Raw genomic sequence first — 20,433 nt, 5'->3', positions numbered from 1 at the left:
GGAGAAGATGCACTGACTGAGCTATCAACAGTGCGAGAGCTGCGTCTCCCTGCCCCGGGGTATCACTTGCACCTTGTTAAGAGCGTTGCGGGGTGACTGGGATTGAGCGCTCTGCTTTGCTCCCCTTGTTGTGATGCTGAGGGTGGGTCTTCCAGGCCTGGTGCTGCTCAGAGCGGCTCTGGAACCTTACGGGGAGATCTGAAGTGGTTGGATGCAGCCTGAGCTGCTGAATTTCACTTTCTGCTCTTCTGGTGGCTGGGTATGCTATCGCACCGGGTGGATGGGACTTGTGGATTAGGTGGATTACTGCAGGAGCAACGGGCGATATTTTGAGGGTTGACTTACAGAAGTCAGTGTTGTTGCTGCAGATTTTCTCAGTAGTTTTATAGGACAAAAGCTATCTATAAAATTAATGGTTTTGGTCATGAAATCTTTTGGATTCAAGTACTTTGGGTCTTGTGCTCAGGGTGCTGGCCTAGGGCTAAGAAATCCATTTTCCAGTCACTTCTCTGTATTTTCCCCTCCCCATTCCAGCCCTTGTCTCATCCATTAATGTTACAAGTACTCTGAAGCGAGGGCTGTCTCAGAATGGCTGTCTCTGCCAGTGTTTCTAATTGCCTTTGGAGCAGATAATATAAACTAGTCCCTCCTTGCCTGGATGAATCACCCAGTCAAGGTCTGTTCCATGCTTGCAAGAAGCATTGTTTGGGAGAGGAGGATTCTTGTCACTTTGAATGCTCTGCTGGCTCAGAAGGGAGCAGAGGGGTGGACGAACCCATCTCTGAAACCACAACAAACTAGATGCCCCAGGGTTTGCTTTTATTGCAGAGCCTATTAGCCATGTGCAAGAGTTCTGTTGTCTGCAGTGTGGTTGTGGCCACAAAGAGCTCTCCAAATAACAACAACAAAGTGCCACATTTCTGAGCAATGGGCCGTGTACAGGGCCACCATTATTAGCTCGAGGGAATAGAGGCTGGCAGGGACCTGCAAACTCAGAGGCTGTTGTACTCCCTTGACACCGTGCTCAAACTGAACCCAGCATCAGTAATAGCGGGTCTGTTTCTTGCTCCAGGATCTCTGGAATTGCTGCCTTCAGCTAACCTGCAACAGAGGCAAATGCACATGGCGGTGGGGGGGGGACGGGAACAGGACAAGAGGCAGCTCTGTGTTTTCGAGGGGTTTCACTTTCTCACTTTCAGCAGGGAGGAAAGGCTTTGGGTCCTGCTGCCTTCTCTCTGTGCACATGCGGCAATAAAAATATCTACTGTTCGGGTAGAGCTGGGGTAGTAACTTTCCCTGCTAAGCTGCAGGTCCGATGTGTATTGCACCACGTGGATCTGTGTAGGCAGCGCATTTAGCTGTAACCGTGGATCACACGTGTCCTAGGAGAGAAACCTTACAACTGATGCTCCTGGTTTTTGCCTGCTGAAGTAACTGGGCTGAAAGCGGCACCCTGTTTGCCAGGGTTGAGCCGCTTGTTTTCTCTGGGCTCCAGCTTCCACTGCTTCTGGGAGCCCGCTAGGAAAGAAGAGAAGGTTTCCAGCCTGTGTTGTGCTTTGTCTTCTCAAACAGAGTGAAACCCCATAGAGGCAGATGTGAGACTAACATGCTCACCATTTTAATACTGACAGATAGCTCTGCTAAGCTGGAAGGAGTCTCTCCAAAGTAAACAGGAGCAGAATGAAGCCTTGCTATCACATCACTTCCTTCCACCCCCAGAAATACTGACCTCCTCTTTTCCCCTCCCATCAAGCGGTAGCAATGTGAAATTCAGGAAAACAGCAGAAGCAGGAGCTGCAGCAGCAGCTGCTCCTCTGAGCGAGTCCCGATGAGGCCGGGAGCACATTCCTTCCTATGTTGTGGTTTGCTGACTCTTCTCTTTGTCTCGTGTGTAATGGGAACAGAGCTTGTGGAGCGGGGAGCACGCTCGCAACAAATGGCTCCTGTGAGTTTTTTCACTTTGCTTGGGCCTAATTCTGATCCCAGTTGCGTAGGTATGAACCTAGGGATATTCTGCTGATTCTCCAGACCTGCTCCAGGTTCACCCCAGCAGAACCAGCTGCAGAAACAGGCCCTGAAATGTTTTCTGCGGTGCTCCAGCTACCCACAGCAGCTGTTCGTGGCTTTGCGTTTTCCTTCGACGTGAGGATTGTGTAACCTCCGAGGGCTGAAACCTCACCGTCCCGCTTGACTCTGAAAGGCACACGAACCGCCTGTAGGCTGTGGGTCACTATCCACAGAGGTCTTTGGCTTGTGGGGCTTGGTGCTTTTGCAGAGGACATCAGGCTCGCTGGGCTGCTTCAGCGGGGAGGGCGCGGGGAGGAAGCCCCGGGCTCGGCTGGGTGGCAGCGGCCATTCTGATGGATGCGCGGAGCTGAACCAGGTAGGTGATGACCCGAAAAGCAGGAATTCTCCAAGGCGTGAGCCAACAATCGTGGAATCATAGAATCATTTAAGATCATCAAGTCCAACCGTCAGCCCAACACCCCCAGGCCTCCTAAACCATGTCCCAAAGTGTCACGTCTGCATGTTTTTTGAACACGTCAGAAAATCTTGCTTTTTGAACGAGATAGGTCTGGCTGTAACATTGTCTGTCTTTGCTGACAGCCGCAGTGCTGGCTTGGTGGATCCACTGCTACAAACCTCCCAGCAGGATATGTAGGGTTCCCTGGCTGTGTGGCTTCCCCAAGGTTCTCCCAGTTACTGGTGAGGATGGATGAGTGCGTCTCACCGTGACTTTTCTAGACAGTGCTGCTCTTTTTTGTGCTCATTTATTATTTCCTCATTATTTAGAAGTCTTCACGGCTCCTGTGAAATCTCACAGGAGTGCATCATTTGATGGCCAAACAAGCAATCGGTTTGTAGTTATTTACTAATGGCAATTTGAGCCAATATGCCGGCTTTGTCCGAGGCTCCTATTAGCACGTGTACGCTGATTCGGGAGCTGTTTGTTCTTAGTTATTGCAAGGTTCTAAGGGAAACAACAAAAGCACCAAAACTGCTGTAAAAATCATGCTGTGTGCATGTCCAAGAATAACCTGTGGTATAGAACCACAGACTGGTGGGGGCTGGCAGGGCCCTCTGGAGCTCACCCCGTCCCACCCCTGCTGGAGCAGGCACCCCCAGAGCAGGGGCACAGGGCCGCGTCCAGGCGGGGGGTGAATGTCCCCAGGGAAGGGACCCCACAGCCTCTCTGGGCAGCCTGTGCCCCTGCTCTGGCACCCGCACAGGGAAGGGGTTTGTCCTCATGTTCAGGGGGAACTTCCCGTGTCCCAGCTTGTGCCCAGAGCATCACTGAAAGACCTTGTGCTTTTCTAGGCTCTGTAACTGTGGAGTATGTCTTTCAAGCATTGGCCATGGTTGGAAAGGAGCTTAGAGTATGCTTGGAGCCTCCCACTTGCCGTGGGAAACCAAGGCAAAAACCTACTAGACTGACCTAGCCGTGAAGGGCAGCAACTTATTTTATGCTGCCAGCAAAAGTGATTCGGCAATGTGAAAGGGAAGATCCCCAGAGCAGTGAAATGCCTCAGTATTTTCAACAGTGTTGGGCAGCTTCTGTTTGTCAGTGTTGGGAGTGATGTTTGACAGCATTTGGCAAGTTAGTGTATAGCTTAGCGAACATCTTCTTGTAAATTTTTGTTTAATCTGCCATTAGACCTGCTGGTGGGTTCAGGCTTTGTGGGTTCAGGCCTCTGGGGCAACAAATGCAACTGTATCGGGGCAAACCCCAGACTTTGCAAACAGGGATGTTTAGAGGTGAGTTTGGGTGGGAAATCAGGTTCTTCTACAGATCAGACCACCCCCACTGGTGTTCCTGAGGGGGTTGACATGACCACCGTGGGTGGCACTTGGGCATCGTTTGCAGTGGGAGGTGACACACCTGGTCTTTTGAGGGATGTGGTGGGGAAAGTGATTAAGTGCTGACCGCTTCACTGGTACTCTTTATATGAGATTTTGAAACAGTACGGTTTTCTTGCTAGTATGGCTTGTGTGGCTTGCTTGTCTGGCCTTGATGCTTCCCAGCTAATAAGCAACATGTGGGTGCAGAATTCCTCCCGGGGGAGGAGGAGACCTGCTGCCGGCTGAAGTTCCTCTGCTCAACGGGGCGGTAGCTCGGTGATGCAGGGCCAGGTGCTCTGCGAGCAAGCGTGTGTCCTGTGAGGACTAGCCCCTGACAGAGACCTCCCTAGCTTTTCAGACGTGGACATCTATACATTTATTACAGCCAGTTCTAATTACTCTTAGCCTCACTGGCTGTGCCCTTTCCAAGAAGGGGTGTTTCGTTATAGTCAGAGTACGTGGAAGTGCACAGTATTAAGTTTATCTGTGCGTTTTCACTTTAAAAGTCTTCATTTCTTTCCACCATTACTGGCTTATGCTTTTCTTGAATTTTCAGTGTCTAGGCTGTTTTGCCAAGCTGTTCTTTGCCTGAAGGGTAGATAAAGAAAAAGTGGGGGTGGGGAGGGAAGTAATTCTGACAGTCCTAAGAAGGTACTGGAAATGATGATTTGTTGCTGTTATAAAGAAAATTCGTTGCTACCTTCTTTTTTGGATTGCATCAGTGCCTCTGCAGCTGGCGGGAGAAATTTGATACCTCATCCCAAATAGGTCAGTCTTTTCCAAGCTATTCTGTGTAGAGGAGTGACTCCAGTGGAAATTGCAGGAATTGGACTTAAGTGAGATGGCAGGATCAGAATGAAACTGGAAGTATCAAGTCCAGGGGGAAATAATAATAAAAAATAAAATTAAAAAAAATTGAGAGCTGTAAATGCATCTTGCCTAGATTAAAGGAAAATCTCTGAGTTTAGCATGGTTAGAGGTTTAGTCTGGGACTTTCAGAATTACAGGTGTCGGACTGCCTCAGATCTCTTCTGGAAGAGCCGTGCTTAAAGTACATACCTCACATCTGCATGGATTATTTTTTAATGATGGGAAAGGGCTCATTTGCTAATTTTGCCGGCACCTTTTGTTGGCTGTTCATGAATAATCGTGTCTCATCCATTGCCTAGCACACATAACCCTTGGTTCGAGCAGTCCCTGGTGCTTTGTGCCCTCCCTCAGTGCCTGGCAGTTTCTTCATTCTTTGAGAACCGGTTTGTTCTGTGAATGAGTCACCAGCTCTCGTGAAAGCACAGGGTTATACAAGCAAGCTTAGCTCAGCTTATGTACTTCAGGGGTCTCCTCTGGGTCCTTGGTGCCTTCTTTGCTCTTCTCCTCCACTCCAGCAGGGCAGGCAGTGGCATACTGTGTGGGCTTCTGTATGCCAGTTTGTGCCTCAGGTTCCGGGCCAGAAGTGACTGGTGTCGGGTCGCTTGGAAAGCCCCTAGTAGAACTGTAACGTGGGATCATTTTCTCCCCCTGCTTTTTTAAATCCGTTCATGCAGAAAAATGTCTAACAGTAGAGGAAACCTACTGCTTTATAGCAGTTAAATTTCAGAAATTTTTTAGTTCTGCATCTTAAGCCCCTGCCATCCTTCTGCGTGTGCTGCTGTTTTATTTCGCTTTCTGCCTAAGGCACCAGATACGTGAGTTTGCCTGGCAAGTAAAGCAAATGAGCCATTCTCTCGTAGCACCACAGTCCCAGGGAGGGCTTTTAAAATCACTGGCTTCTCATGCTTTGTAGCCTTTTTAAAGGCTTGAAAGTGTATGGCATAGATCTGCATGGTAGAAATCACCTGTCATTCGCTGTAGAGTTGCTGTGTGCAAGGCTCTGAGGCCCGAGTCCCACCATACTGTGGGGGTCCCTGAGAATGTAAGACTGGGCAGAAAAAAGCCAGGGAGTGTCAATAATGCAGTTTTATACACTGGGAATGGCAGCACGAATGTGTAAGTTTATGCATGTAACTAAGTTGCCCAAGTTTTCACAAGAAGTGTGTAATGGAGCCAGGGATTGACCGTCCAGAATGCTAGCCCAGCGAATTAGCTACGAGCACTGCCTTTCCCTTTGGAATGACTTCAAAAGCTTTCTCTTTTGAAACAAACAGTAATTCATGGAAACATTCTCTCATGCATTCTGGGAGACTAGGATATCAGTCAGGACTTTCTGTGTGGCTGCAAAGGCAGAGATGTGCTCTAGGAAAGTAAATCATCTGCTAGCAGATGATTTAGTGAAGTCAAATAAAATGAAATAAACTAGAAGAAAATATTTATATTTTATGTTATGAAAGAAACAAAAGCAGATGGGAGAGTTACTGAACTTGTTTCAAAATTGTATGGTAAACCATTTCAGGCCTATTTCTACTTCTCTTTGAGTCAGTGGGTTTTGTCATGATGGTTCCTGTTACAGCTTCCAACACAACTGCTGTTGAAGCCTCAACAGATTTAGCTGCTGCATCTCTGTAGACCTTTAGGGAAGCTGTGTCCCTAACCACCTTTGCAGTAGCCCAGGCTTAAAATTCAGAGTGGAACAAGGAGTTTTGCTGTGAAATAAGATGAGTATAATCAATTATGTTTTGTATGCAGGTCTGGAAGTGTCAGAAATCATTGGACAGAGATTTACTCTTTTGTGGAAAGCCTAGCTGAAAAGTTCATAAGGTAATGTTTTCTTAAGATGATTTTTTTTTTAATTTGCTATATCTATAATTTATTTTTTCATTGACTACTTCTTAGCAAAAAGTAATGTGTGCCTGATGTGGATCTGGCTTGTTCTTCTCTTTCAGTCCAATGTTGCGGATGTCTTTCATTGTTTTTTCTTCACGAGGCACGACAGTCATGAAACTAACAGAAAACAGGCAAGTACTTCACAGCTTTCAGCCAGAAATACCCTCCTCTCAAGCAGCGAGTTGCCCCAGAACCAGAATTCAGAGCTCTGTCTTGGTCCTCAGTGTGGCATCAGCTGAAATCTTTCCCAACATTCCCAGCTGGAAGAGGTCTTAAAGGCCTTTGGGTCTCTCGTTATTTTTTCAGCCTTGTAATAGAAAGGCAGCGCCAGGCCATCCTTTCTGAGAGTATTTCAGGGAGAAACTGTGTTTCCAGTCAAGGATTCCTGTACATCCTTGCTGTCCTCAGCTACCCAAATACGGGCAGTTTCTGTGTAAGAGATCTCGGGCCCTGAGTTGATGAGAAAAAGACTGTAGAAAGTCCCACGGTGCCCTTTGAAGTGGCCTGAAGCCCTGAACTTCATGCCAGCAGCCTGTCGTACCCAGCGCTGGAGCACTGTCCTGCCAGGCTATTGCACCCCTCTCCTCTGGCATGGGTGGTCTCTGAAGACAGCCCAGGTGGTTTGCACAGCCCAGCAACAGGCTTCTTAAGAAAAAGAGAGTCTGAGGCTGAGCAAAAATCTTATCACCTTCACAACCAAGTCTTCTTTTTAAAAAACCAACACCCAATAACAACCCCTGTCCCCCACCTCAAAAAAAAAAAAAAAAAAAAAGAAAACAAAAGGCACAATTTTGGTTTAATTTGCCTCACACAGAGAAATCCCTGTCATGGAGGCATTTTTAAGTATTTTCTTTCATTTCAGCTTAGAAGCAGTTGCAAAAGCAACAGCTTTGTCTGTGAGGGGGCCTCAGTAGTACAGTGCGCCCTATAAATAAAAGGGGGCTCTGGAGCCATTTGAAAGAACACCCCCCCACACACGTTGTACTCCAGGGCCTCATCCAAAGCCAGAACCCTGCCAGGAGCATTGCGTTTCTGCCGGCTCCGCTGGGTTTTGGCTCAGGTCTCCATCCTGCACCTTGGTGGCAGAGCTCAGACTTGCTCACTTCTCCCAGGTGGACTTGCTCTTTGCAAAGTGGAAAGTAGGCAGGGACGCTGTGGCAAGTATGAGAGTGTTCCCTCTTCTAAACTGTTGTCTGTACGGATCACCATGCGTGCCTTTCCAGCTCATTTTGTACTTTGAAAGGGTAAAAATATGCTTCTTGCCCTAAGGACATCCCCAATCCCAACTCCTGATTTTACCTCCATCCCACATAGGCTCCTCTTTCCTCTGTAACTGGGGTTGCACCATCTAAAATGCCCAGTTGCAAAATGGAGCTTAAAGAGGCTCTCGCTGTCTTTTTAAAAAAAGGATGCCCGTAGCATCTGGGGCAGATGTTCGGACTTCCTACATCTTCTCTGTTGAATATTCGTTTTGTGGTTTGGCCTTATTTGTGTTCCATTAATATATGAAAACTTTGCTAAGGATCGTGGTCTTTTAGTGATCAGTGATCAATTACATTATTATTTCCCTGAGCAATCCTCTCGGTTATGTGTTCGTGGAGCAAGAAGCTATGCATCAGGGGTCATGGTATCAAAGCCTGTCTCTTACCGGGGGCAGTCTGTGCCCCAGGAAGGGTGATCAGTCCCCGGTCTAGGCTAGGAAGTTCTCATCAGTCCCATCCAGTTCTCTTATCTTTTGGCATCTGTCTTTATAATGGAAAAGTCCAGTCCAAACTGTCCTGATGATTGATTGAATACCGAGTTTTTATTTGTCCTGTTTTCATGACGGGGTCATAAGTCTTTAAATTCTTATTCCGTCTGCACTTTGTCAGACTTTAATATCTGGCACTTGCTTTCATTCAATCTTATCCTGCCTGACAGTGAAGCAGAATGAGGGAGCAGGGACAGAATTGCACCCTTAAAATGTGTTAGCCCTAGCATTGTATCGTGTGTCTGGTTTTGTGCTCCCATGGGTGTTTGGCTGAAAAATTGTGTGAAAAATCCTGGGTTTACCAACGTTTTAGCTGGGGTGCGTGCACTCTGTGCGGTGTACTGACAGGGTGCATGATCTAGCTGTGCTACAGGGATGTCTCAACAAAGCAGAACTCTTACTGAAATTATTTTCTCCTGTTTTTTTCTCCTCCAAAGGGAAGCCATAAGACGAGGGCTCGACATTCTTCAGTATGAAGTGCCTGGAGGAGACACGTTCATGCATGAGGGATTTAAAAGGGTACACATCACAGTACCTCCTTTCTTTGATTTATACGTACAAACTTTGCTTTGTTTGCTCCTGCTGTACTTAGGAGCTAACGATGTTCTACACTTTGTTGCAGGCGAATGAGCAGATTTACCACGAAACCTATGGAGGTAGGCATTGCATATCACTCGGTATATACCTGCATTGGGAAGACAGGGATGATAGCTCTTTACATGACCTGCAGTAAACCCGCCGAGAGAAGTGTTGGAGAAGGAACTGGTGTTACACAATCACTGCATTCCATTTTGACTACAGCTTTAGTTTTAAATGCATGATTCATGGTTTATTAAGACCAGAGGAGACCAGTACGATCACAGATCTGACCCAGTGCAGAATACAGACCAAAGCGTTACAGCCAGCCTGCCTGTCCTGCGCCCAGGGGACAGGAATACCCAGATGTTCCTGCGCCCTCGAGGCTCTCCTGACACGCTCAGCCCTGGCTGTCTCGTGTGCCCTAGCCTTCGTTCTCAGTAGTGTAGGTATGAATGCAATCAGTTAAGATTTTTGCATTGGTGCAAGTGATTCGGGATCAGATTCTGATCTCCTGAAACGTAAGAATTCACTGAATTTCAATAGGGAAATGTATTTGTGGTTTTTGTCCGTGCCAAAAGAAGACCTAATTGGTTAAACTGAACACTTGTTGCCCGGTTTGTACCCTGGTGTGAGGTCGTTCTCATCTGTGGGCTGATGGTCTCGCTGGAAGCTGGAGAAATGGGTCGGTGCCTTTTTAATAAAACAGGCTGTGAGTACAGAGTCCTCAGCAGCAGCGCTGCGTGGCTTCTCAGACACGTCTGCCAGAGAAATTGAGTCCTGAAGAGTCCAGCTAAAAACTGTTTTACGTCTTCAAAACATATAGCTAAGAACTAATCAGCTATACTGTAAGTTGATTAGGAAGGAAGGAGGAGTAGGGGAGATCTGGATTTAGAAGCTAAAATATCAGGGAAGAAACAAGTGTTCAAAAGAAAACAAAATAAGATCTCAAATTTTTCAGCATTTTTCAAGTGTGCTGGGCAGAAAAACTGTACAGGAATCCAAGCTATTCCCCCCCACCCCCAAATAGCTGGTCATTTTTTTAAAGCTTTATGTCTGTGTCTGACAGGACATGGGAAGGACTGCGTGGCATAAGAAACCTGTCAGAACTAATCAGTCTTTAATTTCAGACAGTATGGGGAAAGACACTTGAAATTGTAACATTATTTTGAAAAAATAACAAATACTTCCCTGAAAGTAGCACGTATGTGTATCAGTTACTTTGCGTAAGAACTATGGATGGGGAATTGGTTGACTGAACCGTAGTTTGCACCTTAATTTGTTGTAATTTTGTTAACAAGTTGCATTTTTCTGGGTAGTATTGTATGTTATACTGCATTACATATATAGCTATCCGAAGCCTGTGTAATGGTTTCACTCAAGCTTAGGCAGGATATGAAACGTCTTATCACAAGACGTGAATTTCCTCCAATGGACCCGATGCTAAGGTTTTCACACGTTCAGAGTTCTGACGAGCTTCGCTGGCAGCTCCTGTTGCTCCAAGTGTAGGACTGAACCCCCTGTAGAAGCCCACTTCGCGCCATGTGCAGTGGGATCGCACTTCGAAATTCAGAGAGGGGAAGGCAGGGTGGCAGGAGAGCTTTCGGGGAGAGGTCTGTTGCCCCAGTCTCTGGGCAAGGTTTGTGCAGAGACACGTTTGCCAAGAGGGGAAACCTCTCCCTCTCTGCAGGTCCTTTTTGCGACTTCCCCACGGCAAGGGTCTAGATGTAATCCTGGTAGGTGTTATATTTTGTGAAGAACAGAGAGGTTTGGACCTCGCTAGAGCTGTACTTCCCCTTCAGCGACGCTTGCGGTATGAAGGCGCACAGGTTTTGGCTTATTGCGTGCTATTTTACGTCTGACCTCCAGCTGACGCATCTCCAGCAAAGTCCATAGAAATTAGGCTGAGAGTCCGGCCTTACGGCTTTGTATTTATTCGTCAGAACAAGGACTGTCTCACTTCAGACTTTGCTTTCATTGCTGAATCTTGTGTCATGCGTACGCAATCTGATAACTATCCTCCACACAGGGGTTCGGACTGCTAGTGTGATTATTGCTCTGACGGATGGAGAATTGCAAGACGTTCAGTTTTATTATGCAGAACAAGAAGTAAGTCGCCTTCACGTGTACCCAAACTACCTTATGTCAAACCTGTAGGCATTTACTGTTGGCTCCGCTATGCTTTTGCATTTAATGGCCACCTTTTTTTTTTTATTTAGGCCAACCGAGCCAGAAGCTTTGGAGCTATTGTTTATTGTGTTGGAGTGAAAGATTTCAATGAAACTCAGGTAACTTCGCTTGCTTTCTTCTTGGTTTGTTTTTCTGTTATACTGCTGCACGAGTAACGGCATCAGACGAAGGCATTTATTTAATTACTCGAGGCATAAATCATTTCGTGTCAGTATGATGTCTTTTAGCAAGTATGAAAGGGCCCAGTTTTGTTCGCCGTAATTTTGTTTTCCTCGTGATTTATGATTGCCTTTCTTTGCAGCTGTCAACAATTGCTGACAGCATCGATCATGTTTTTCCAGTTACGGGAGGCTTTTATGCCCTAAGAGGAACCATTGATTCCGTAAGTTGGGTATTCTGAAACCCAGAAAAGGGCACCCTTTCCTCTATTATTAAAGCATAGACAAAAATGTGATTACCAAAAATGCCCTTATCTAAATCTTTTAGATTCTCAAGAAATCTTGCATTGAGATCCTAGCGGCTGAGCCATCGAGTGTTTGTGCAGGAGGTAAGTTGCCACGAGAACAGTGTGATAAACGAATGACAGCGACGAAATGGCAGCAACGACCTAATGTGGTACCGGAGCTGAAGCCCAGGGATGTGTTAGAGCCTCCCCTCGGGCCGTGGCTAAAGCTAAAGCTGAGGCTTGAGATAAAAACTGGGCTGATAAAGACGTAGCTGGTGCTGCGGCCGGTCGCCAGCCGGCGAGTTGGCTGGGGTAGCGCTCGGGGAGTCGGGGACGCTGCCCGTCGAGTATCCGGGGGAAGGAGGAGAGAGGAGTGATACGAAGTCGGGCTGCAGGAGGGGTTTTGGGGTCTAAAGGCGACGCCTCACAGATTTCTGGGAGGACTGCGCTCCTGGGACCTGCGAGGACTCGCCAGCCGTTAGAACGAGATTTTGCAAAACGTTCGCGGAAACGGCAGGTTTGTTGAACCAGATAGAATTAACTGCACAGGGCAAGATACCGGGCGTGTTTTCCAAAGACTAGTGTTTTACTTATTTGCAGTGAAAGAACTGTTAGTGTATATGGTAAACATGAAGAATCCCCAGAGGATCTGTTGATAATTTCATGCCTTTCGCGTCTAGTATATTTAACTTGGATTTGTTCTGGTTTACATTAGCAATTCACTCGCTGTGGTTTTGTCTACTTAAGAGGCTGTTGCAGCAGAGTAAGAGTGACACCGTAAGTTTGCTGGAAGGTACCGTTTACGGCATGGTTATTTAGATCTGATGTTACCATCTTGTGTTCATTTCCTTATTTGCTGTAAAAATGAGCGCATAAAAATAAAATAGCTGTGATGCATGAAAGCTGACCTTGAAAACAGATAGAAAATAGGAAACTCAGGAAAAATCTATTGAATATCAGAGAGAAGAGAAATTTCTCGCTCTTCGTTGCCACGTCGATCACAATATGATCTCACCCTGACTATTTGCATTTAAAATGAAATATCCTTCTGTCTTTTGAACTATTCCTAAAAATGTAATTGTGGACTGGACGTTTTTGATAAAATTTTGGCTGTGGAAAAATTAAAAAAGGAATGATTTTGCTTTTAAAAATCTCCTTGTGGGGTTGATCAAGAACAATTTTAAAGCTTTGACACCTCAACATTTTTTTTTTATTTCATAGTAATAAATTCTTTCTTTTTTTGCCTGCTTATTGTACGCTAGGCAATTTTTTTGTGCAACACTTTATTGCAAACATTCCTCTTCAACAAAAATTGCATTTAGTTGCATGAAAATGTGGATGTAGTATTCCTGTAAGTGTTTGGAGCAATGTTAAGAATATTGGAAAGGTGGGTTCGAAACCATATTTTCGAATGGAAATTTGAAAATATTTTTCTGAAGTTTTGAGATAATAAATTTGCAAGAAAATATCTACTTTTCAGAAATGGATATATTTCAGCAAAAAGAGTAAAATTATTTTGTTTCTTATTTATTTATTTTTAATTTTTTGTTTTAAAAGGCATCACTTTGATTCCTGATTCACGAGTTCAAACCGCTTCGGTTTTTGCCAAGCTTGCTAGGTAACTAGTTTAGTTTATCACAAGTGTGATTGAAAATACACAAGTCCACTTTAAAATAGTTTGCCTTCCTTAAAACAAAAATACAAAAATTCTTGCGTTACTTGCACCTGTAAAGGTTTGTCGTCGTCTTTGCGGCTTTAAATGCAGCAGCCCCGCTTTCTGCGTGTTGCTGCTGACTCAGCAAAATACCATCACTTCTTTCGCTTGAGTTCTCAGGTTGGTTCTGTCCCCGATGACAAGACGGTCCCGCAAAGGCTGGCAGGTGGTGGGGTGGGGCGCTGGATCAGCAGGGCACGGCGACCTGGCTCTCGCGTGCCGGGGGCTCGCTTGCAGCAGCGGGGGCTGGGGAACGGGGGGCGGCCGGAACCGCAGCCCCGAATGGTGCATCCTGCCGTCCTCCGTGGTCTGTAGCAGCAAGAGTCAGGCCTGGAACAGCTTTTATTGTGAGCCTGGTCCTACAAGCCTTAGCCGAAATGAACTCCTGCAAGAGGTTTGGCAGCACGAGGCTGCAAATATTCGCACTTGCGCTTGGCTTTATTACCCTTTGTTATCCCACCTACTTCAGTGTAGCCAAGGGGCATCTTTACAGCGGCGCGCACCGCTGTCTCCTGGGAATCTCCTGGGAATCTCCTGGGAATCTCCTGGGAATCTCCCGGGGCTGAGCGATGTTTTTCGTGGTAGTGTGAATCCAGATCCTGAACCCAGTTCGCAGGATGGTCAGATATGGTTCTAGTCTACGTGTAACGAGATTTATTCTTTTTAGTGTACTTTATTTGGACTTAAACGCAAAAAATACTGGAGGCAATGAAGTAATATCAGAATTTTAATGCATTTTAAATTTAGGTAATTACTAATGTAATTTACTGATAATGTATAGGTAAGATACATAGCCGTTGAATCCTATATAAAAACATATCTACATGGGCATTTAGAACTGGCTTAAATTAGAACAACATTTTCTAGAAATGCAACATTCTTCCTCCTTTTTTCTAAGTTAGGGGTTTTGTTTGTTTGTTTGTTTGTTTTAAAATGTAGTTGAAATTCGCATTTAAAAAGTTTGATTGAAAAATAGTATACCTTTTGAAAGAGCGCAAAGTATTAACAGAGCAAAGAAGCTTGCGTGTTCGCAGCCTTGAAGTGTGGCTCTGTCCGGGCTTTTTGTGTGAAACTTACTTGAGGGAGGAGGTGATAAGCAATTTGGCTTTTATTTGGCGTTATTACTAATTTTTAGAACCCGGTATGCGATCATGAGGGCTTTGTGCTGCTCAGTGGGAGCCAGTCGTGACCAGGGCTTAGAGCAGACTTTGACCCACTCCTTGTAACCGTTCTTGCGACTCCTGATTACCACGGGGTCGGTGATCGCTGGTGATCTCGGCTTCATCTTTGACTTGCCAGAGCTTTTGCAAATCGCTGATGAAACAGTTTCCACGTGGGACTCTGTGACGAAGCTATCCGGCGAGCCCATTTACAAACTGATCTTGTCCCGGTGTGACAGCTATCTGACGCTTAATGCTTTTTGACCCTGCAAATTTATCGTCCTCGATGTGGAGAAATGCAGTTGGGTCCTTCCCGTTCCCTCTGATTTAAAGTGACCGAGACATGCAGCCTGTAAACAGGCTATCGGTGCAGAGTTGGAGGTGCCGCGTATCCCGTTTGACAGCATCGTTGTTTTGATTATGCTTACGGTACGCAGACGTGATTGAAAGGTTTTGTTGGATGTGGCAACCTACTGGCCACATCAACCACCAGGTGTGGATGCAAGCCGTCAGCTTCTCGTCAGAGTCACAGAAGTGAAGCCGACAGCACAGCCAGCGCACACCAGCTTCGACCTACCATCTCGCTGCCAGCGCCGCCTGGTTATTTCAGTGCTGACCTTTTTCCCTTCGCTGTCTTGTCAAAAGCTACAATCTACGATCTGACAGTAACTAAGGAAGAAAAGGACGCAGCCAGAGCCAGGGCGCAAAATTAAATGGAATTAGCCATTTCAACAGACCATCGTCCAGACCACGTTCATCCTCCGGAGCATCCAAAGGGGCAGGCTTCTTCACAGCAACAGCCAAATCCGGTACCAGATGTTTGCGTTTCCGTGCAGGTCTGGTATTGAGACTGTTTTGTCAGCTTGTGTTGGCGGACAGGTTACTACCAAGTCAGTTATTCGCAGCTGACTCCGCAGAGTGGCAGCGACGGTAGAAAGAAGGGCAGGAGAGGTAAACTATCTTGGCAAGACTAAACTTCTACACGTAGCTTTTGCCTTCGATGTTTTGTGTTGAAAGGCTCTTACTTGCTGCCTCATTTTAAAGGCATTGCCACTGCAATAGCTATCAGTCAAGCCTTCGTGGCTGCTGCCTTTTAAGACCATCCATTCAGGAGAAGGGGAAAAAATAAATCTACCTGCAATTTTATTTCGGCCATTTACTTTTATAAGATAGACACAAAAAGAAGTTACCTTAGCTGGGTGTTCAGGTCACTGTGGAGTGGGCTGGCTCCAGGCAGATCTGGGGTAACGCGTGGGCCCGGGCAGGTACTTCTGGTGGGTGGGCAGAGTCCGGTTGCCCTCTGGGCTGGCCATGGCTTGGCTCTGCTGGCAGAAGTAGGGATGCTCATCACGAATAACTCTCAGCCTATCACCTAGGTTAAATGTAGAGTGGCACGAGGCATGAATCAGAGTAACTCGAGGTTCTTACTGGAGTAAGAAGCAGCTGAATCTGCCCTACAATCCATTTTCCTTTATTTAAAGTGCCTTCTACCCTTGGCAGGAACCAGGAGGAATTACCCTTCCCTTAAAAAACAGGCCAAATTCTGATGCTGGCTTTGTGTGTTTGGCTCTTGATGTGCTCAGAGAGGTCTCAAATTTGATTATCTTTCTTCAGTAAAGTGCCAACGCATGTGTTTCACTTTAATATGCACTGCAGTAGATATTTTCCTTTTCCCCTCCCAAAATATCTTCTCTGATTCCCATGTTCCTTGCAGCCTGGGTCAGTTCAGAGCACCGCTCTAAGGGAAAGTTACCATGAGGAAAAGCAGGTTTCCAGTGCTTGATCGTAACTTGTCCGTGCCCTTGTCCAATTCACCCAGAATTGCATTAGACCTCAACGTAGTGAGAGTGTGGTTTTGGCAACAACGAGCTGTTTGTACGGACAGTTAAAGCACTCCACATCCTTATGCTAGCTTGCCTCGATAGTGAAGAGCAGGGAGTCTCAGCTGAATATACATTTCAGCCACCTTTGGGTCTCATGTAGCGTTATCCAATAACAGGTCCTTCCTCCAAAGCACACAAATAGCATGGGAGTGCATCATATGAAATGTTACCAAAAGCCAAATCTCATCACTAAAAATCCCCTCAAACTATCAACATTTTTTTTTAGTGTTGGTCAAAGCATAATTGATAATGCATGTGGACTTGTTCATGGTTTTACTTGCTGCTAGAGGAGAACTTCTGTGCAAGTTATTCGTATTTTTCTATGTGTAGCTTGAAGATTATTTGGTCCTGTGTTGTGCCGGTATTCCCCTGGCCTTGGGCTGGTCTCAGATGCTGCTCAGCAGCTCTGGAGGAATCTGGAGGATTCAGCTAAAGTAGATTTAGGTGTGAAAGTGCAACTTCTTCTGGGCTTGGGCTTGCCCTCGCTGCGTGCTGTGGGTCTCGCCTGTCAGCTGGCTTCTTGCGTGGAGCGTCAAAGGGAGGTTCAGAAACACATTTGGCACAGAACAAATTTGCAGCGTGTCTCTCCAGCTGCCTGCGTTAAAGATGTTATCTCGGTGGTCAGCGTAGCAGCTACAGTGCATGTTGTGACCTGGCGGGAAGTCTTCCCTTGCTGCTTCTCCTGGTGCATCTGGTGCCTAGCTTGGCAATTCAGGCTGGCCCCAAGAGGACGGGGACTGCGGATCGGTGTCGGGCCCCGCCTGCGTAAGGTAAAAGTGAAGGAAGAGCAGCAAACGGTTGTGTTGTGCTGTTACCAGAGCTCTGGGAAGCGTTATCCATATAGGTTACTAAGAAATAATTTTAAAAGCTTGCCGCGGAGAACCTGAGAAACCAAACCAGCCTTCTTAATGCCTTCTTCCTCAGATTACCTTTCCTGTCTCTAACCGTCCCGGGTACGCTGACGCAAGGGGGCTTCATGATAGACATAAACTCGCCTGATGCTGCCACCTCTTGTCTCTGTCCCTTCCCTTCTCCTGCACATTCCCGTTCCCAGCAGATGCTCAGTCAGGCACATCACCCTCCTGATCTCTCTGGCAACACGCAGAGGGATATTTTTCAGGTGTGTGAGCAAGCTCAGCACACTGCAACATGGCCAGTGGTGCCAACGGTGGCGGGCATGCGCGGCTGGGATCTCCCTTCTGACAGCAGCCTTCCTGGGTTAGCTTGACTCAAATGTGAAACGGCTCTGTCAGTAAAAAGACCATTGAAAGGTTGGCTGAAAAAACTGATGACGCTTTTCCTGCTTAAAGGAACAAATGGCAGTTGCTTATCACGGGGATGACGGAAATCAGAGGTGGCCCCCCCTTGTCCCACCAGGACTGAAGCAGCCGAGGCTGAGAGCAGCGGAAGGGCGGGTTAGCAGTGCTTGCCCTGGCCAGCAGACAGCGTGGTGTCCATGGGGCAGGTCTCCTCTTGTGCCGCTGGCGGTTTCTGCTGCCGGGGCAGGGGCGTGGGGGAAGGACACAAATTTGCAACACCCGCATCTCTAGTTGTTCCCACATGCAGCAGATGCTAACGGGGCTGTGCACGGGCTCACTTCTTGTATGGAGTGAAAGACTGTATCTTTCCAGGACTTGTACCAGATGGAAACCTTCCTCTCTGATTCACGGGGGGGGTTATGGGGGGAGTCCTATCTGTCTGAACAGAGCTGCTGCTGAAAGCCAAGAGCACTCTGCTGTGGATGTAGGAGGAAGGACTGGTGCTTATGGTTAGCAAAGGTGTCTGGCCCAAAAGCCATGGAGGAGTCATGAGATGACATTGGCCATGTCAGGCTCACAGTATTACTGTGGCACCCTTAATTAAGGCGTTGGGGGTCAGTGGGATGCTTGTGGGAGCAACCTCGAGGTGACTGTTGCTCTGTGAAGCACCAGTGCCACTAGAGCACTCTTAACCATTGCTGCCGAGTACTGAGAGTGTCAGGGTGAGTGTTTTGTTTCAGGCATAAGGCAGAGAACAGCCACCGTTACGTTGTAATTCAGATCACTCTGGAACGAAATGCTGTATTTGAGCCATTTGTCGTTACTTTTCTGTATTTTTACTTACAGAATCGTTTCAAGTTGTGGTGAGAGGCAACGGCTTTTATCACGCAAGAAATATCGACCAGGTACTCTGCAGCTTCAAGCTCAACGACAGCCTTACTATCAGTAAGTTTGCAGGCTGGTGGATTCCAGTGTGTCACCTCATGAGTGACGGAGGTGACACAGCCCACCTCTCCTCCGTGTTGGGGGGGTCCTTGCAGTGGATGCTGGGGGAGCTGAGTAGGGATCTACACCTAACAGAAGCTTGAAACGCATCTTTAATCACTCCTGTGACCTGTGGGCATGGAGTTGCAAGGACGTAGGTGGAGTGTGCTGCTGCACAATGAATTTCAGTGTTGCTGGAATGGTGCAGGTGGGTGATGCATGCAGCCAGTGAGGCCGGGGTATCAGGTTTTAAGAGGGAGAGATAAAATTTCTCCCTATTCCCTTGTTCATCACCAGTAAAAAGAAATAATGCTATCTTGATCCTGTGGTGGTGTCTTCAGACTCTTTATTGACCAATTCAGGAGACACTCACCATAAAGCAGGGCCCTCCCAGCTCCGTTCCCGTCTGACGCTGGTTGCTGGTCTCATGGAAACTCCCTGTCACTGCTGTGCTAAACGGGGTCTTTTGTTTGCTCTCTCGGCAAAGGACCGAATGGCCAAAAAAGACTGAGTGTCCAGTTTCTCAGCAGCCCTCTCACACCCCGAGAAGCAGTGTACGTCTGGCAGGGTGAAGCACAGCGTGGGGAGGGGAGCTCTGCTCCTTTTCTGAATATGCCACCCTTGTTGGCTGAGCACAGTAGAGGCTTTCATGTCCTGTCGCGGTCAGACGGGTGCCTTCCCCAGCAGTGAGTTCGCTTACGAGAGGGAGCGCATGAATTGCTCCTTCATTTTCCATCCTAGTTGCCTATGTGGAGGCTGCGTTAAAGTCTGGTGGTCTCGCTGCCACTCGACTTACAGGTGGCCTTTGCCAGGGATTTGTTTCTTGTGGTTTACCAGGTAGACAGGCTTGCAGTTTTTCTTCCTTGTCCCTAATGCACTGGCAGCTTGACTGGACTTCACCCAGCGAGTGCTGACCTGGGCCTGGAACTACACAGAAGGAAACCTAATCCCACATCTCCTCTGTGCTGTGTTGCCCTTGCGTTAGGTCTGCAGCAGATGCTGTGATGAGACACTGATCGAATCTGGCTGGCTTTTTTCCCCCAAGGGTGCCCCTAAACACATTCGCTATAATTTTCATGGTCTCACCCCTGCCAGAACATTTGCTCATTTGCTTTGTCTTCAGGTGGGCTTGGGGTGTGTGAAGCATGAAAGAACAACTCTCATATCTGTTGTTGCACAAGTTAATTTTTTTTTCCCTAGGTAAAAAGAGTAATCAAGCCTCTAAGCTTTAAATAAGCAGGCGGCTTTTATTGGCCCCTAATTCACCTGGGTTGGCCTTCTGTGAACCAGTCTTTCTCTGGGCTAGCACTTGAACTGCTTTGGGCCATTCAGAGCTAACGTGTGGTCTCAGCAGTGACTTGTCTGCCCTTGTGCCTCAGCTCATGCTCTTTTGGTGGAGTGGGATTGCAGGATTACTGCTGGGCCTCCTCTCTGTTTTCACAGGTCTTGGCTTTCTGCATGTGGCTTTTGAAAGCTACAGGATTAGCACCGCTGATGCTTGGAGCAGCAGAGTGCAGGGAGGTGGGAAACCACCCATGGCCTTGCTTTGGGCTCTGCCTGCACCAGACCTCTATAAACATGGACTGTTTCCAGATGGTGCTGCCACAGGGGGGAGGCTGGGGACAGGAGAAACATCAGCTAGTGCAGGAGAGGTCCTCACAGTTACATCAGTCATGGCCCCTCTCTCCCTGCCCTCTCTATAGGGCTAACCAGGGGTGGGTTTTGTTTTTTCTCTTCTGGTGCCTGTCTGCTTCGGTTCCACCCCATCTCTGTTCTTCCATTTCCCTGGGCTGAAAGAGTGTGTATGTTTGGAAGTGGGCAGGCAAAAATTGAACCCTATACTTTTCACCCCTTGAGTAACTTCTGGGTCTG

The 20,433-nt window shown here is 47.2% G+C and overlaps 1 protein-coding gene across 1 annotated transcript in view; it reads left to right on the top strand.

Annotated features, from left to right (window-relative positions):
* ANTXRL (ANTXR like) overlaps positions 1 to 20,433 on the top strand; it is a 63,035-nt gene that overhangs the window by 6,402 nt on the left and 36,200 nt on the right. The window contains exons 2-10 of the mRNA XM_009508577.2: positions 6,463 to 6,534; positions 6,660 to 6,731; positions 8,788 to 8,869; positions 8,973 to 9,006; positions 10,956 to 11,035; positions 11,146 to 11,214; positions 11,418 to 11,498; positions 11,603 to 11,663; positions 18,424 to 18,522. Coding sequence (XP_009506872.1) covers positions 6,463 to 6,534; positions 6,660 to 6,731; positions 8,788 to 8,869; positions 8,973 to 9,006; positions 10,956 to 11,035; positions 11,146 to 11,214; positions 11,418 to 11,498; positions 11,603 to 11,663; positions 18,424 to 18,522 — 650 coding nt within the window. The remainder of the gene's footprint in view (positions 1 to 6,462; positions 6,535 to 6,659; positions 6,732 to 8,787; positions 8,870 to 8,972; positions 9,007 to 10,955; positions 11,036 to 11,145; positions 11,215 to 11,417; positions 11,499 to 11,602; positions 11,664 to 18,423; positions 18,523 to 20,433) is intronic.

This window comes from Phalacrocorax carbo, chromosome 12 (assembly GCF_963921805.1).
Source record: "Phalacrocorax carbo chromosome 12, bPhaCar2.1, whole genome shotgun sequence".
NCBI lineage: Eukaryota > Metazoa > Chordata > Aves > Suliformes > Phalacrocoracidae > Phalacrocorax > Phalacrocorax carbo.
The sequence above is the reverse complement of the archived record's forward strand: the minus strand, read 5'-3'. Positions and strand labels throughout refer to the sequence as shown.